General features: G+C 51.7%; 1 protein-coding gene across 3 annotated transcripts in view; it reads right to left on the bottom strand.

Moving 5' to 3' along the window:
- Nucleotides 1–7,827: 7,827 nt before the first annotated feature.
- The window catches only part of KLHL24 (kelch like family member 24), a 78,980-nt gene continuing 71,457 nt past the window's right edge, over nucleotides 7,828–15,350 (bottom strand). For all 3 annotated transcript variants that reach the window (XM_076052292.1, XM_076052291.1, XM_076052293.1), the window contains one exon: nucleotides 7,828–15,252. In XM_076052292.1, coding sequence (XP_075908407.1) covers nucleotides 15,064–15,252 — 189 coding nt within the window. In that variant the 3' untranslated portion in view covers nucleotides 7,828–15,063. The remainder of the gene's footprint in view (nucleotides 15,253–15,350) is intronic.

The raw sequence follows: 15,350 nt of genomic DNA on the forward strand, positions 1-15,350 counted from the left end.
CTGGCGCCCACCCTGAGCAGACACACGCAGCGCACACACGTAGTGTCCTGGCGGGGGATCACCTGGCGCAACGGGTTTTCATCCGAAGGGTCCCTAGGAGGAAAGTCCCACGGTTTCCCGGTGCCAGGAGATTGGCCGACCCTCGCAGGACAGATCACATTGCGGTGCCTCTGAGTTGGCTTCAAATTGTATGGGTGCAAAAAAGTTCACCGGGCCTGCCGCATACACGACATCAGGAGGCGCTGGGGGGAATAGAAAATGAGAAGAGCAGACAACAAAATCGGGGGATCGCAGCGCCACGACCCCCCTACGACCCCCATACCGAATGCACACTCGCAGGTGTGTGGGGTGCTTCACATAAGAAGGAATATGGCTGGATGGACAAAGGGTAGCAGGGTCGCTGGCGCAGCACTCCATGTAATGGAGGTGGGCGGTGGTCGCAGGTAGGTGCAGGATTGGCCGCGCGGTGCGGCGCGGCCCCGGGCTTTTGAAGTTAGGGGGATAAAAAGGGGAGCCTGGGACAATTCACCGCCTGTTGTCTTCAACCTCTGGACCGCCAAGACCCACTCCCTGCCGTCCTGCCTCCTCGAGCTGCTCGCAGCATCCATCTGATGCCAGCGAGTGCTGCTACGAGGCAGTGATAGGTAAAGTTTTCTCTCGTCCTCCCTCCGACCTCCACAGCATCCGTGCAATGCCGTGAGTACAGCTTCGAGGTACGTGGTAGGACGTTTGAGTGACTGGGCACTTGGGCAGCAGTAGGCTAGGCTCTTCTCGCAAAATATTTGCGCCGCGAACAAAAGTTAGCACAGAGCATCGGTGTGGTGTCTGTGATTTGTGTGTGGAGCGACTGGTCGGGAAAACGCGCTGCGAGAGTGGATGCGGAGCCGCGGCACGGGCGCGCGGTGAAGTAATCACTCGCAGGTGTGGGCGTACCGCTGTGCGCTGCGTTAGCGTTAGCTGTGGCGTCCGCGGGTCTGTGGGTTGACTCCGTGCGGCTGTGAGCCAGCAGCACGAGTATGTCCCCCAGAGAGGGCACGAGCGTGTGGGGCCTGATCACTTGGTCGGCGGGGGCCCGGCAGGAGCCGACCGACGCGACGGAGGAGGGAGCGGAAGGAGCGGACGTCGCGCTCCACCTGCCTAGCGAGGACGGTGGGGTGGACGTCGGCCCCCACATTCACCATAGACTGCACCGGACCACTACTCCATTGCTCAGCAACAATACCCATCATACCAGGAGTACCTTATTGGCAATCACAGTTTCAGAAAATATCGTATTGTATGGTGAATAATGTATGTCATTTAACACACACGTGAATTACATTAACAATAGCATTAGAGCAGGCACTTTGTTGATACATGGGGGTCCCGATTTAATAAAAAAAGCAATACATATTGTCGCTTACATTCTTTGTCCTTGTATTGCCCATTCCATTTACAACATTTGCAATGACATTGTACAGGGGAACCTTGATCAACGCGGCTTTACCGAACGTGTCTTTTGGCTCTACGCGGTTTTACCAAAATGAGGTCTCTTTTTTCCGGTGACACGGGAGTGATGTTTCGGCTGTTTGCGGTTGGACGCTGCTAAGATTCTTCATCTCTGCATCGAAAAGGGGTGCCGTGAGAGTGCTGCGTCCTGTCGGAAAGGCGTGAATGGAGTAACCGTGAGCAGGATGTGTATTTATACCATGGGGAGCAGTGGTGCAGTGATTAGCATTACATTGCGTTCAAGAACCTGGCGACTCCGAGTACAATTCACCACTCACGGCCAACATAAGTGACGGTGGTTTGAACCGGTCCCAGGCTTCCCCTAGCCTCAAATGAGTACCTGGGAGCGAAGTGTAAACGTCACCGCTGGGCAGACAAAGGCGGCCAAGCGTGGTGCTGGCTACCCACCCAATTGTGCGCCGTGCCGGCCTTCATACAGTGAGGGAGAAAGTATTTGATCCCCTGCTGATTCTGTACGTTTGCCCACTGACAAAAAAATGATCAGTCTATAATTTTATTGGTAGGTTTATTTGAACAGTGAAAGACAGAATAACAACAACAAAATCCAGAAAAACGCATGTTAAAATTTTTATAAATGGGTGGTTGGATTTATACTCTTTGGTTCTATTCGGTAAAGTTATGTAGGTAAAATTAAAATAACAAATCTAGAATTGGTTGGATTTACTTTGTTCTGGATCCAGTGACCTATCTGGTTCGCAACTTGCTGCACTGCGCGCCCTGTTGCTTGAATTTTCCAACGTTTTTAGCAACCACAAATATGATATCGGTTGCACTGACTTGTTACGTCATCATATTGACACTGGTGATGCCGCCCCCGTTCGGCAAAATCCCTCCTGACTAAGCCCCGCCGAGAAGGAGCATGTCAAATTGGCTGTTAATGACATGCTGTCTGCGGACATCATTTCCCCTTCCACCAGTCCATGGGGGGCCCCCATCGTGCTCGTCAAAAAGCACGATGGGTCTCTGAGATTTTGCATTAATTTTCGTCGCCTTAATAAGATCTCTGTGGCCGACGCATATCCACTCCCCAGAATGGACGAATCATTGGACACCTTGGCAGGGACACAATATTTCTCCACGTTAGACCTGCTATCGGGATTTGGCAACTCCCCCTTGACGAGGAGTCAAAACCCAAGATCACTTTTAGAACACCCGTTGGCCTATTTTAGTTTAATTGGTTGCCTATGGGACTCCACTCAGCTCCCGCGACATTCCAACGCTTAATGTAATTGGTTTTGGCCGGTCTCCAATGGGATACCTGTTCAATTTGCCTGGACGATGTCATTGTGTTCAGCAGGACATTCGAGGAACACCTCGAACATCTACGGGCAGTATTCGTGAAAATGCGGTCCGCTAAATTAAAGTTTAAACCACAGAAGTGCCACCTCCTCCGGGAATCTGTGCGGTATTTGGGGCACATAGTGAGTCGTTCAGGTAACCCTATTGATCCCGCTAAAACAAAGTGCGTCAGCTCCTGGCCCACGCCCACTTCGGTCAGTGAGGTCCGTAGCTGAATAGGGTTTGCCTCCTACAATCGGCGGTTCGTCGCACACTTTGCCACCATAGCCAAGCCCCTCCACGCTCTGATGGCAAAAGGCGTGAAATTTTGCTGGGGTCCTGAGGAGGAGGCCGCCTTCCACTCCCTCCGTGATGCCCTCGTGAGTGCTCCGCCCCGTGTTATCTTGATTTCACTGCGCCCTTTCTGCTCGACACGGATGCCAATAACACTGGCATTGGCGGAGTGCTCTCGCAAGCGTTGAAGGAGTCGAACGCGTCGTCGCCTACGGTAGCAGGGTTTTATCGCTGGCAGAACAGCGGTATTGCATCACCCATCGCGAACTATTGGCTATCGTGTTTTTTTATCCAACAGTATCGGCCGTATCTTTACGGGCAGCACTTTACTGTCCGTACAGACCACGCGGCGTTACAATATGCACTCCGTGTTGACCAGCCATCGGGACAACTGTTGGAAGTCCTGCAGGACACCCAATTCACGACCACTTACCGAGAGGGTGTTCGCCATACAAACGCTGATGCCCTGTCACGACTGCCCGTCGGCAGGGAATGTGCATGCTTTCTTGGATCGGGACAAGGCAAACCGAAATGTGTTGTCCCGTCCACGGTTTTGGCCACCGCCGCTGACGCACCAGCTCCGAGTATCTCTCTCTCTCTCAAATGGGTGGGGATTCGTTACTTAATTTGACCCTCGCTGACTGGGTCCGGCTCCAAATGGGGGACGCGTCCCTGCTCATGCTGCGTCGTAAGGCTGGCGGCTCCACGGATGGTCGGGGAGGGGTCGATTCTTGGATATTGCGAGAGGGTCTCCTTATGAATCGGGATGGAAAAGCCCTTCGTTATAGAATCGTTGTGCCGTCCGCCTTATGGGGTAGGGTCATCCTGGCCGCTCACAAGCAGCTGTTGCATTTAGGGTTTCACAAGACCCTAGCCATGCTCCGCCTTGACTTCTTCTGGCCGGGCATAGATAAGGATGTGTCGATCGTTCTCAGAGGATGTGTACAGTGCGCCCAGCGGAAACCACCAGCCAAGGCGGCCAGTCCGCCGCTGCAATCCATTCGAGTCTCCCGCATCAATGAGCTCGTCGCGCTCGATATTTTGGGGCCATTCCCGGCAACGCCTAGGGGTAATAAGTACCTGCTGGTTGGCGTCGAATATTTCACTCGATGGCCCATGGCCTGGCCACTCGCTAACCAGTCGGCAGCGGCCGCACCGGAGCGGCTGCTGACCGGTCAGGGAAAAATAATTCACTGCGTGAGGTGGGCGACCTTGTGGGTACAAAAAAAGTGCGTACCTCCCCGTCCCGCCCGCAGACGGACGGGATGGTGGAGCGGCTCCACAGGATGCTCATGTCCATGCTGTGCCTTCAGGTGTGTGAGTCTCAGGTGGATTGGGACCTCCAAATCCCGGGGGTTCTTGCCACCTATAGGATGGCTCCCCACGCGGCAACTGGGTATTCCCCCTTCTTCCTGATGTACGGCAGGGATGTTGATCCGCCTGTGGATGCCCAGTTGGGGATTCCGGCGCCCTACCCAAAATCCAAGTTGGCCGATCACGTCAAATTCAACCTTTTGAAATTGGCCGAGGCACGGGAGGCTGCAGCACAGCATTCGAGCTCTCGCCAAAAGGCGAACGAGCGGTTACGCGCACACCGCACACACACCTACGAGTGGAAGCCTGGCGATAAGGCCTGGCTACACTGTCCGCAGGCACCATTGGCGACATCGCCAAAACTGCTGAAGCCATGGCGGGGGCCGGTTGAGGTTGTGCAGGTCGCACGGCCACAATGTGTTCAGATTAAATGGGGGAAACGGCTATGGTATGTTCACCCCTCACAGCTGAAACCGTTCATTTCACCTCATTCCTACCCTACATGTCCTAAGGGCCGAGCATGTGATGTGTCCATCGACTCGGGAAATGTTGTACCGTCGCCTGATCCTCACATTCCACTGACTGTTCCACTTCCAGGCACACTGGAATTGACGGCTGAAAAAGACGATGAATGTGGAATCAGGCAGCCCACACCGTGCCCTCAAAGGCTGCCTGCCTCAACCCCCAGACAACCAATCCCTGCCCCATACGACGGACCAGCCATTTGGACTCGTGCTAAATCACACCGGTTTTCGTGAGGGATGTATATTCACTGTCCGGGCGTCCTTCTTCTCCTCACGAACTATGCGTCGGATCGGTCAAGTTGCATAGCGGGCTCCGGTATCGGGGGGGGGGGGGGGGGAGGGTTTTTTTTGTATGTTGTTCATAGTGTTTATTTGTACAGGTGGGTTGGGGTAATTTATTGCTATTATTGTTGTTATTGTTGTGTTGTTCTTGTTATTGAGGCACACGCGATTCTGGTTCTTGTTAAGCGCTTTATTGTTGAGTGTTGTTGCAGCCGGGATGGCTGCGGGCTGTACAGGGGGGGGTGATGTAGAGGTGTTATGGGAGGGTGACACGGGGTTGTATAACGGTGGCCACAAACACGTCCGCTACGGCCACCACCCTGGGGGGCTGTGGGGGATGCTGTGATCCCTCCCAGCCCTGCCCCTCAGTGAGACAGTATAAAAGGTGCGACACCAGAGCCACGAGGGCCGATGTCCTTCTGAGGGCCAGACTCTTCGGCTGGTGATCGAGACCTGCGCCGAAGCTGGGCCAGGTCAGATAGCCTCCCAAGAGAGGACTGGGTTAGAGGGAAGTAGGGAGCTAGCGTGGGCTTAAGCTCGGGGAACACTTCCCTCTGTGAAGCACGGGTGAAGAGTCCCTTTCCGCTTCGAGTGTCAGGGTCGCTACTGTAATTGAGATATCTGTAATAAAAACGTGTTGCCACAAGTCAACAGTATCCGACATCAATAAGGCCACTACACATGTGTAGTGAGCGACTTCCGAGACACGTCGTGACGAGAATAAATATGAGGACTTCATATTTATTCTCATACTGAGCACAACACTGGGCGATACATATATGTAGCTACACATAGCCGACCCCATCGTCGGCGTCCAACTGCACAGCTGTCTGACTAGTGCAGCGACGACGACGATGAGAGCCTTACAGAAGATCGGCCACGTGGCCGGATGATGAAGAGAGATGACGGCAATCAGCGACGCAGCCAGGACCCAGGACCCGCAACAGCACCGAACCTCTGGTTCGGTGCTGTTGAACCTCTGGTTTGGTCCCCCTTATATACCTCCCCACGTGGTCAAGTCCCGCCTCCGGCCACGCCCCCTTTCAGAACCTGCGAGCAGATTCCCGGAGCTTCCCGACTAACTCCGCCTTTCACCTTTACCCCAGATACACCCCCCTTATAATTGGTCATTATGTCGTGGATTCAACTGAGTCGCAGATGTACTTCTTGGAGGCAACACATTTATTAACACCAACACATTAACACAAAGGGGTTACTGCCCCTTTACCAGATAACCTATGGTGGTAGCTACAACGGATGGTCCTCGTCCATGTGTTGGTGACTTCTTCTCTTGGACGTAGAACGTAGATCGTAGATCTTCAGATCACGACAGCAACGCTCAACCCCGGTCTCTGTGGGGACCCGGTTTATATGCTCCCAGGTTGTGGCTGGCCCCGCCCTTGGCCACGACCACCTTCGAGAAACCTCTTTGTCGTTTCTCGACCCTTCCCGTAGGATCTCACCCTGACACGTGACCACCCCCTAGCCCCTGTGTAGATCTTACTGGTCACGTGCCTTCCAGGGTCAACCAGAGTGCCATGGCTTAGGGTGACCTCACCCCATGGCTGACACTCCCTCCTGCAGGAGTCAGCACTGCACGCCACGCGTGGTGCCACCGAGCGCTATCCCAGCGGGCACCGAGCCCCCTCTAAGGCTGGTACTACACCCACCTACGGGGTGTCCGCGATGACGATGCTTCGCACGCCGTGCCTTGCTCGAGCCGGCATTACACAGTGACATTCACGATGTCGCTACAATTACATTACTTGCCCATAACCGCGATTACCCCTCCAGGCCGACAGGTGGCACCCTGTCATTACACATGCATAATGACAATAATAGGTAATGCTGGTAGATGCTTTTGAGAGGAGAGATCAGATATTATAGCTTGTTATTTTAAGCTATAATGGACGACTACCTTATGGATCACAATAGTTATAAAACGGGTACTACTGCACTGCAGAAGTTCAATTAATGCATAAGCTCTGTCCATCTGCCTGCAAAAGATGGGCGGGGGGGGGGGCATGGCAACTCTCTTGTAAAGATGGTCCAATATGAACTCAACTTTACTATCGAGAAAGTATTGCTCTTCGTTCAAAGAGTTTCCCAAAACCTGGGAGACAAAACCTAGCATTAAAATCATTCGCACCAAAAAAAAAACGTTTGTAGGAAGTGCGCCACTCCTTTTCCCCTCGATCGATGATCACGTTTCAGGTTTATTTTGTTTAACCAGGTGAGAAATCGAGAGACCAGGTTAGTCTTAATTTTACAAAAGTGTCCTGGAGGCATTAACCTGCCAGAGGGGGGGCGATGATTGGCGTGTGTAATGCCAATTGAGTAGTTTAGCGGGTAATTCTTGAAATGTGCCATGTGATGTCACGTGTCTTGCTATTGTCGCTAATGAAATACTTTCCAAGGACAAACACATGCTGGACAGAGACACAACAGAATACATGCACATATTTTTTTAAAATTCCTTTTTTTGGAAGAGACTTTGACTAACTCATGGTCAAAAGCCAGAGCTAATGGCGCTGCCTAGTCAATTAAATGCCAACAAAATCAATGAATTGACTAAACAAAAAAAATTATCGTGGTGGGCAGTTGACTAAGAAATATACACGTGGAGTTTATATCGTTTGGGGCTATTTATTAATTAAATACTTTGCATTTTTACAGCAACAACAAAAAAAATCACCCGGCGCAAACGCTTTTAAACCATCGTTTTTTCCCCCCACGAAGCCAACAACAACAGTATTACACAGCAGGTAATGCATATGCGGTAGATTATGAATAACTAAGTGAAAGCTTTACAAAAAAAAATCTTAACCCCTTAAAGATACACAATGCAACTTAAAAGTTTATCGACAGTCAAAACACAACCAAACGGCCCTCATAGCACAGCTTCAACAAACCGAGAACACAAATATTACATAATCTTCATTGCCACAGTTAACGCAAATACACATTCGCCCCCACTGGGAAGCCTCTCCAGCGGCCGAATACCTACTACACCAATCCACTAACCTCTCGTGGCTGACATGATAGACATTAATCATATGACTGTTTAAATATTTTGCTCATTACAATTCAACGTTACAAAAATACTATGTATCCCTGCGCCGGTCCATAGTACTCGGCACGACTAAATTCCTGTGTCCACCCATATACGATTTCGCAGGTGATATACGAGATGCATCACCGGCTGCGTTTGCCCACGTCAACTCGCCTTGGGAAGGAAGTGGACTAATGCACTGCATGCACACCGGACTTGTTTTGCCAGTCACATTTGATGGTACGTCATAAACCGTAACACGCATCGGTGAATGCCGAGTGCCCTATGTTATGGTGGTGCTCTCGGCACCAGATTCAAACCTTCTGGAGCCATGGACGTGCGGAAAGTCAACAACACATTCAACGCGATTTGCTCACTTTGGCCATTAAGTTGAAGAAAGCAGTGCAGGCACGGGTTCCATCTTCTTTCACCAAATGCGATCAGATGTCGGTCCCACGTCTTTGAATATGAAAAGTGTGGTCGGGGCGGGGGGGGGGTAATTAAGAATCTCCAATCTGTATTATGCTCGCATTGCTCCTCAAAATAGCTATTTTCCACTTCACAACCCGAGCCGTACCGCTGATACGTCGAACGCGCGTCGACGATGTGACCAGCGCAATGAACGATAAAGATGATTAAACCAGGTTGCCCCTGGCCCTGCTTGGCCCCAAGTCATATTCAGATGTCTCGTGAGAGCAGAGTTTCATGGTTTGGTCCTGGTTCGGCTTGGCTCAGCAAACAGTTGAAAAATCACCCGAACTGTGAGGTGCTCCGGGCTGGCTCGGCTCGGATATGTCAGTGGAAAATGGGTTAAATTGTACTGCCAGTCAATAACAGCGAATGGGGAGGCCGACCAAAAAACACATCACCATCACTGGATACACCAACAAAAAAAAATCTGTGGTTAATCTTTACAACTCTCACCTGAGGCAAAACTTATGGCTCTATTACGATACATATTTTTCTTTCTTTAATTGGTAGAAACAACGAAATTCACATTAACAATTAGAGAAAATCCACATGTCAATTTACACCACTATTGACACGCACGCTTTCTTGGACACAGAAAGCAATTAATAAAATGTATAAAATGGGAGAGAGAGAAAAAAAATGCCAGCAAAATAAAACCATTCAAATTTAATCACTTGAGCCAGTTTAATTGTCTGGCCTTAAAAATGAGTTTTAAAACGTAACGACTCGGTAGGAAAGCCACTCCAACTGTCTGAGCAACACGACCAATGGTAAATGTCACGAGTTTAACCGACATTGACACTGAGGACACCACAAGTCTCGTATTATGTTTAACCCTGGGCTCAAATGTACCCAGAAGGATCCTCAGGAGAAAAACAACAACTATCTCATTTATATTATCAACATTTCAACTTAAGTCAGACACGTACTGTATTTGAAAAAAAAAGAGCAATATTATATTAATAATACAAAATCTATGATAAATATCACAATGTAAATGCTCTTTTATCAGCAAGAATGGTCATTAAATCTACTTCCACTCAGTGCCACGCCGATTGCCTCATGCACAAGATCGTTCGACCAGCTTCAGCGATCCAACATATTTATAATATATTTTTGTCACCGGGAGTCCCTAGGGGTTGTTTTATACACTTTAAATCACCGTTTGTACTTTTCAATGTGTTAGTTCGTGCAGAATTGATAAACTTTTACAATTACAAAAACTCCATTTGAAACGTACTGTCATAAACGGTGGGATGTTGCGTGTGTGTGTGCAGTGTGTGTTGAAAGCAAACTGTTATTCATAGGATAGTAAATCTTTGTTGTTCTATGTACAATATAATTTCGTATTGTTTACGATGCATTCAGAATGCCGGCAAAAACCAACGCATTTTCCAAAGGTAAAAATGTACATTTATCGTTGTTGCATTTTATACGTGGTGACAACACACAGCTAAGCTCATCCTGTAATCTTGTTAAATTAGTAAGTGCAAAAAAAAAGCATGAACAAACGCCAAAGCACCGGTTAATAAAAGCTTAATTAAGTTGTCCCAACTCCATGCACTTTGCTCAAAACACCTCTGTGGGGGGTTCCCATCCACGTCGACAAAGTTTCCTATCGGCGAGTTTTTAACCGCAAGGACATAAGTGGTACGTCGGCGTAGGTGTTCCAGGTTGCGCTGTACAGTTCTCCGTGATGCTTTTTGGGTTTTGCCCTCATGCCGGACCACTTCGCTCCCAGGTGTATGCAAAAAGACGGTCACCGCAGCGCTTCCAGGTGCACTTCTCCGGCCACTGGGAACTGTGCGCTTCGAAATCATCAAGATTGACGACTCCCTGCTTTAGAACTGCCTTTCGTGCATCTAGGTTGTTGTTGTTGTTGTTGTCCTTCCCCCGCACCTACGATTAGCACCATTGGCTACGCACGGCGGTTCGAAAGAAGTCCAACGGTACGCACGCCGCAACGAGCTCGCGTCGCCGGCACGTGGAGCTGAACGCGAGACGTCGCTTCGAACGCCGCGCGGCCACCGCCCGCAAACGCGTCGAGGGGTTACTGGCAAGCAAGCGGTCCCGCCCAGCGGTCCACACTGCGCGTGCGATTCTGCCGACACGGGCGCAGCGACGGCCACCCCCCCCCCCCTCTTCCCCGCTGCCTTTCAACGAGGGCCCTCCGTCGCTCGACTGCAACGGGCCTCGCGTACACGCCGGCTCGCTCGTGGCCTTCCATCGGCTGCGCATTCAGCGTCGCGCGCAAGGCGACCTCCGTGTGACGTCGACTCGTCCGACGGTCACGAGGCGCAAGCCCCCCCCCCCCCGCCCCCACCGCCTCCCACGCCACTGCGCTAAATGTGTGCAACGGAGACAAACTGAGAATCGCACCGATGGCCTTCGACTATTTCAATTATTTTGCTGCTATAAATGTCCAAATTAAAATTACACTTTGTTGAGCTATCATTTGTGGCCAGGTCGCTTGAGAAACATAACTTAACACCTCGGTGGGCTTTGCCTGGAAGGATGCGGATGGTTTAGTGTTGTGTTTGTGTATGTTTGTGTGATTTGTTTAACTTTGTTGTACTTCGCACGCCTATCGTGTTTCTGCATTGTTTGTTGTTGTAACGTTCTTATCCGTCCCTACTTTTTAGCTCATCGAATTCCTCCAGTATAAATAAATATCCGGATTCTGTAGAGAGGTATGTTGAACTTCTTGAGCACCGAACGTAGCCAACCGCGCTAATCGGAGGTGCGGCGGAAGAACAACACTAAACTTTGGTGGACAAAGCCCCTAGGCGTAATATTATGATTTTTTTTTTAAACGCCACGGTTGGCACACTGGACAATCAAAAGGTCGCCGCTTTGTTCTTCTGGTGCGGCAGTCGAAACAACGGCAAAGTTTCTGAACTCGCCACCACCTCTGACCAGCCAGCGGTGTAAACGGGTACACGGCAGTTTATCCATCGGCAGGTCTCGTGTGGTGGGGGTCAAGGTGTGTGGCCAGTTTGTAAGAGTAGGCCACATGCACCGCTGCAGGGGTTCACTCGAGCTCCCTCTCGTACAGGCCCTTCCCTGCCGGCAGTGGCGCCATCGGTCACTGCGGTGGCACGGCCGGTCATTGCAAGGCTTCACCTTCACTTTCCAAGACGTTCACCTACTGGGGTCCACCACTCGGCGCGGCATCGACATAATCCACAGCCTCGAATCTCGCGCACCCACTCACGAAGCGCCCTACGCGTTAGGCCGATCGCTCTTCGCAATGACGGCGCCAGTTACGGCACCGCGGCGGCGGTGGCGGTTCGGTCCCATCGGTGGACGGCGCACGGCAACCTTGGCCGGCAGACGCACAGGACGCGTTCCAAACGACGACGGCGACGAAAACACAACCGAGCGGCATCGGGGAGCCCAAAGAAGGGCCGAGCGCTCCCTGCTTATAGTCAACAAAAACGTCGGTGCAAAAAAGTGGGCACATTTAAGCAACGGGCACCACAGAGTTTCCCCGTGTAAATATCGCGGGCGATAGATAGCTAGCACAGAATGCAAGACGGGCGTAAGCAAACGAGATGTCTCGATTTAAAGCTTTCGTGACTGCAAGGATTCATCTTCTTTGGTTCTTTCGGTAAAGTCACGTAGAATGAGAATAAAATAATAAATTAATAAAATAACACAATCAAATTCTCACGACGTTTCGGCCACAACACAAGCGGCCTTCTTCAGGTGAAAGGAACAGACCCATCGGGACGACGGATCTGTTCCTTTCCAATTGAAGCTCTGTCGTCCCGACGGGTCTGTTCCTTTCACCTGAAGAAGGCCGCTTGTGTTGTGGCCGAAACGTCGTGATAATTTTATTGTGTTATTTTATTAATTTATTATTTTATTCTCATTCTTCGTGATTTTACCAAAAGAACCAAAGAAGAAAACGAGATGTCGTTATGCAATCTTTTTTTCCCCCATTCAACAAATTTTTTTGACATTTAACCTTGACCGGCGTGCACCCCGCCGCCGCTCCCGTTTAAACAAGGTCGGTCACGCGCGCGTCAGGGTTGTGATCACAGCCAGCCCCGCCTTGCAGAGAGAGCGAGTGCTTCCATGCAAATCTTATCCAATAGCACGGCTGCAGCACAGCAGCGCTTGCTTATACCACGTGACGAGCGAGCAGACCGCAACGGGCCACGTGTCTCTGTGTGCACGCACAGCCACAGCGATAGATGGCCACGTGTCTCTGTGTGCACGCACAGCCACAGCGATAGATGGCCACGTGTCTCTGTGTGCACGCACAGCCACAGAGATAGATGGCGATGTTGTACACGCCGCACCAGGTACTCATTTGAGGCCCGAGTCGACCGAGGGGAGGCCCAGGACCGGTTCAGATAATCGTCACCGGTGTTTGCCGTGAGCGGGAATCAAACTCGGGTCGCCAGGTTCATAGCGCACTAACTGCTGCACCACTGCTCCCCACAGCTATACACAAACACACACACCATAGCCTGGTATCGGTGACATTTGTCAGAGCGTGGCTAGGAATCGCCGGGTTCGCAATGCAGTATGTGTGTACACTGAACTTCTTTCATGCCGTACGTAGCCAACCGCGCTAATCGGAGGTGCCGGGGAAGGACCACAAAGACTTGACACAAAAAGCCGTTCTAAAAATATTAGGTTTCAGTTAAAAAATTAGATTTCAGTGCGCCAACCACCGTGCCACTGCTCCCGCGCTATCAAAATATAATCCACTAATTTAATCAATCCTCTTAAACTAGAAAAACGATGGGTTACTGTCGATATTGAAAGGAGCCTTTGACCCCAGCACACGTCCGCTCAGAGAAGCCCACAGCGTACCTCGGACCAAGGGCGTATGTAGCTGCTGCACGAGATCTCCCCGCGATCACTTAAACGGCCTCCATTCTTATCCCCATCTATAAATCTTAATGGCCCATTGCCAGAAGCGATTTTTGAAAAATGTTGAACGCAGGCGATCAGAAAGAGCATTGCCTTCAAGTGCATCACGTGACAGTAAAAGGCATGTTCGTGGATGGTATTGTTTTTGATCCGCTATCGTTGACTGCTCACTTAGTTCTTGGTGGTATATGTTAAAATATACTTGGTGGAATATTTTTCTTTTAAAATCAAAAAGTTTTTTTTTCAACAAATATAAATGTTAAAGAATTTAGGTTCGTGTTGGGGTAGAAACTAAAATGGAAAAAAAATCTCCACATCGACCGTCGCTTTTCAAACGCAACATTTTCCCCAACTTAAATATACACAGGGATTTTGATGTTAAAACAATGACGTTTACAAACACGCATTTGACGAACGCCCACCCAAAAACCAGCCACGGAAACGATTACCAGGCCTAAGGCCATGCAGCTAACGGGAGACCCTGACACACGCACGCACACACAGCAGAGAGCTTCGCAGCTCCTGTCACGTGGGGCTCACGCAACCTGACAGCAGGATGCTAATGCCAGGCAATAAGGCAGCCCCGCAGGGACGTGGCACAGCAACCCCCCCCCCCCCCCCCCACTGGACTGCATAATCGGGTTAACGTGAGAGCGGCGCTCAGAGCTGCCGTCGAACGCAACGGCCACGGGTTCACAGACTCGCAGGGGAGAGAGAGAGAGAAAGAAGAGCCTAGCTCTCCGGCGTCGCCTGCCACGGTGCGTAATTGCCCCTGCCAAAACAACAGCGCGGCATCTGCACGTGCGGCCGAGCATTGTTTGTTTGTCTGCGTCGCCGGGCGTTAAGTTCCCGGTGCGGCCGCCGCAGCGCTCGCTCGGTGACGATCGTCTCCACGTGTGTCGTGTATGCGCGTGTGCGTGTGTGCGTGTGTGTGTTTTTTTTAATCGGGCTGCTTCTCCATCGAGGGTGCCGCCAATCGATGGACTTCGCCTCGCCAGCGTCCGCTCGGTGTGCACGCAGCTTGGCCTCATTTGGCTGACCGATGGGCGGATGCGACAAGTTGCGCGGAAGAAATTCGCCCTTGCTGCCCTGGTCCTCCAAGTGAAGCCGCGCCAATGACGTACACGGGTCGAGGCCGCGCGGAGACTGCGTGGGGACGCTGCGTTTGATTTGTACCAACTCGAGTCACGTGCAACGGGGTCATTAACCCCGCACCTGGCCCTGCTTACCCCCCCCCCCCTCCCCCTTCCACCGAGCCAGTCCCACGAGGACTCCGTGCCGCACCCCCGCTCGGACGCGCCGGCGGAAGAGGGGCGCTCGTAAGCGGCCGCAGACGGGATCGACGGCCGCGGCGTTGCGACGCACGGTGCTGGACAAGAGGAGAGGGGCCCGGCAGCGGGCACGTGTCGGGAAGGCGAGGGAGGGCGGGGGGCGGGGCGCGGGGCGGGGGCCTCAGTGCTTGTGGTAGCGGTGGATGGAGACGCAACCGTGGTAGCAGATGGGCCGCGGCATGGCGGCCACGCCGGTCAGGATGCCCGAGCCGGGGTCGTAGCACAGCACCGTGTCCATGGCCTCCCCGCTCTCGCTCTTCCCGCCCAGGATGAAGATCTTGCCGTTGCACACCGTCATGCCGCAGCTCTCCTGGGGGTGGGGCGGGGAGCACGGCGGCGACTCGTGTCAGAGCCATCCCCCCCCGCAGCAGGCTCCCCCGGGTGAAAAAAACGAGAACGCTAACCGTT

The sequence above is a fragment of the Petromyzon marinus genome, chromosome 55 (assembly GCF_048934315.1).
Source record: "Petromyzon marinus isolate PM22_M1 ecotype Great Lakes invasive population chromosome 55, UKy_Petmar_22M1.pri1.0, whole genome shotgun sequence".
NCBI lineage: Eukaryota > Metazoa > Chordata > Hyperoartia > Petromyzontiformes > Petromyzontidae > Petromyzon > Petromyzon marinus.